Source organism: Epinephelus moara, chromosome 7, assembly GCF_006386435.1.
Source record: "Epinephelus moara isolate mb chromosome 7, YSFRI_EMoa_1.0, whole genome shotgun sequence".
NCBI lineage: Eukaryota > Metazoa > Chordata > Actinopteri > Perciformes > Serranidae > Epinephelus > Epinephelus moara.
This window is the reverse complement of record NC_065512.1, coordinates 7576944-7580346: the sequence shown is the minus strand read 5'-3', so window position 1 is coordinate 7580346 and position 3403 is coordinate 7576944. Positions and strand designations below refer to the sequence as shown.

Here is a 3403-nt window from a genome sequence, read left to right as displayed (position 1 = left end):
GCACACCGGTAAGGTAAGACAACACGTTTACATGTCGTTTTCTATATGTTCTCTGACATTTATCCTAACGATATGAGGCGGTCTTTGTGGAAAAAAAGTTTGTTTAGTGGACTAACTTTGCACTTGAAGGTTGCCCGTTCACTTACGTTTTAACAGGTCTGACACTATGTGCCCCGGCTTTATCTAGGCTAACGGCTAACATGCTAACTATTATTTTTATGTCACTAGTCACTTGAAACAAATTTAGGACGATAGGAGACAGGTTGAAATAAACCGAAGGTTGATTCAGCTCGGGTTGTCTTTTTTTCGGCCCGTTGAGAACTATCTCTCGTGTTTAACATCTACACTGTGGACAAAGCTGAACACTGGGCCAGGATTAGCTGGACAGTACAAAAGTGCAATTTATTTGCTTCCTCTATTTGACAATTTTTTTAAATGTGCATGAATCAAATAATTTATCATCACTAATATCTAGTTACAACAGTCAGACTGTTAGAAGAAGAGGCCAGAATTCACAATATAACTGTGTGTAGTTTGTGTTTCTTTTCACAAATGATGACAAACAAGGAAAGCCCTCAAATAAACGAATGAGTGGGAATCTATCAAATCTGTTTTGGTCATTATTTGAATTGTGCCTCTTTCTAGTTGCAAGAGTGAGATCAATAGTAATTTTACCTCACACTCTGGACATTTAATGACACCATCAGATTGAATGGACAGCAGGCAGGATGTGCAGTAGATGTGGGCACATAAAAGCAGACGAGGGAGGTTACCATCGACGTCATCCTCTGAGAAAGAAAAAAATTAAAGACAAGTAGAAATAATGCAGTGTCAGTGTAAAAGGATATCATGCACATTCCTGTTATCCAAGTGTAATCACTTTATCACCCCATTTACTTTAAAAGAACAGTGATTACCCACATTATGGATTCCTGCCCAGATAAGGAGACTGACACTGTCACATCAACTGTTAGATGATGTGGAGTTAAGGTTGTCATATAACCAACGGTGATAAACAGATAGTTTGTTCATCATCTAAAAACTTAAGCTTACTCATTTTAACTGTCAATGTGTCAAAAAAAAAAATTGTGTCACCAAAATGCTGGTTTGTTTATTTCCACCAGTACATCCCACGTTTTGTCATTTGTGGTCGCCACAGTAACTCCATGTTAATTTACCTTGTTCATTCGGTTATATGGTTGTAAAAAGCTAAAACTACAAGCAAACTGGTTCTTAATTCAGGTGTGTGGTCTCTGCTCCCAGATGCATGAAGACCTTTATTATATTCAGTATAAGCCATGTGTTGTCAGTCATTGTACTGCATTGTAGTAGGTAAATTTGTTAAAATCTGATATGTATTTATTCAAACCTGACTCTATACAATTCAGCTGCTCTACTGACTCAATGTGTTTTCACTGAACCAGAGGCACCCATCTACTGTTATCATTCATCTATAGTTATGTGAATTACTCATCTAACATAATGGCATCAACTCAAAACGTTGACATTACATGCTTCTTCTGTATTCAAACAACATGCATTTATTGGGCTTGAAGACTGGAAATAAACAACATATTTTTTAACAACCTTGTTATTTAAAGCAAATTTACAAGTTCATTAAAAACAGTATTGCTGTTAAAAATGCCAGCAGGGATGGGTGGTGGGGTTAACATTGGTGGTTCTCAAATGGTGTGCATCGGCACACTGGTTTGCCATGATGCAAATCCAGGTGTGCTGTGGGATTTTGTGATAACCACACATTATTATTATTGCAATATTCAATTGGGCGTATACTAAAAGGTACGAATGAATTTTTAATTGACTTATCAGTATGTTGTGCACACCTATTTTCTTATAAAGAGGCAAACTGCCTTAAATGTCCTTAACAGGGCACCTATTTGTTGCTGATGTGAGAGAATTGTAAGTGTGTGACACATTATGTTATCCTACATGATCTTGCATTATTTCCCATTTAAATTGATGTGTTATTGGTGCTTTGATGTAATTTTTAAAATGAATTCTTGAATCATTTTGTTACTAAATATTTCTGATGGTTAATTCATTAAACTTTTCATGAATTTTCTCACCCTCTATCTGCTTCAAAATAATCATGGAGTGAGTCAACATATTATAACAACTGTCTATTCCCCCCATTCTTCTGTTGCACTGTATCTTCATGCATTTGAGGGAAAATACCCCAGATTAAAACTTTAATTTTTGTCATGCAGTTTTGAGATTTGGGGCTATTTTGTCTCCACAGCATGTCTTCTTTTACACTAGTGTAAAGAAAATGTCCAAAAGAAAGTTAGGTGGTTATTTTTGTTCAGATTTTGGATCTATCTCATTTGCATATTTGACTTTAACCATAACATTTCAGAAAGGTGTACGAAAAAAATAATTGTCTTAATATAAATGATCAACTTAGGACGTTTCTGATGATACCTAATAGCTGAAAGGTGTACCCTGTTCACCTTGAGTGTCTCCTAATTGCATAATCAAGTCCGCCATCTTGGCGCGACACTTGAGGTCCTTCCTGCAATGGAAGCTAACTTCGGTTAGCTTATTATAACACACCCCAGAAGAAACAACTTCTAGCCACCATGAATCAATGAATTATACCATTAGTTGTATTTAACACATATTAAGGTTCAGATAATTATATTACTTTTAAAGACTTTAAAGAACCTGCTAATACACCTGCTTTTTAAATCAGCCACCGTTAGCTGCTGCCACTAGCTTGCTTCATAGCAGACATGACGTCTTTTAGCTAACTAGCTAACTTAGCTAGCTAACTTCATGTCTCATTAAACATAGTATGAAGGAGCGTCACACCGTCATAAAGTGGATACAAACATCTTACCAGGCAGGGTGAATGCCTCTCCGCACAACTTGCAAATAACAGCACTTTGCTTGTCGCCACTTTCCATCATTAGTGTCTATATAAAACTGTTTAAGGGTCTCAGACAGAGAGGCTGCGGTCGTGTCTGTGTCACGTGACCGTGTAGGTGCGTTCACTGTCCCAGGTGTTATCTTTGGATAATGAAGAAAAATGTGGTTTAATATAAATTAAATATAATTAATGCAGTGCATCGCTTTTACGTTGCTCTTCTGGCTGTTATTGCTCGGTCTTTGAGTCTGTACACCAGATAATATTCGCTCTGTAGACAGCGTTGTAGCTAAATCTAAATGCTGGTGATGTGTTCATGGGTATGTGCATTTACTGAGTCAATATATGTGAAGATACAGTAGCTCTGACAACATAAGCCTTCATATAAGGGGTAGAAAATTGTGTTTTAGCCACTAAACCCTGGTGTGTTTAACATCATTTAAAGCCAAACCTGGACACAATAAAGAGTACAAGACTTCAATCTGCAGCTGACAGGGTGACATGGATGGAAAGACT

The 3403-nt window shown here is 37.0% G+C and overlaps 1 protein-coding gene across 1 annotated transcript in view; it reads right to left on the bottom strand.

Annotated features, from left to right (window-relative positions):
* Positions 1–2927, bottom strand: part of rnf17 (ring finger protein 17) — a 26439-nt gene extending 23512 nt beyond the window's left edge. The window contains exons 1-2 of the mRNA XM_050049656.1: positions 2861–2927; positions 676–788 (exon numbers count right to left, since the gene is read on the bottom strand). Coding sequence (XP_049905613.1) covers positions 676–788; positions 2861–2927 — 180 coding nt within the window. The remainder of the gene's footprint in view (positions 1–675; positions 789–2860) is intronic.
* Positions 2928–3403: the final 476 nt, after the last annotated feature.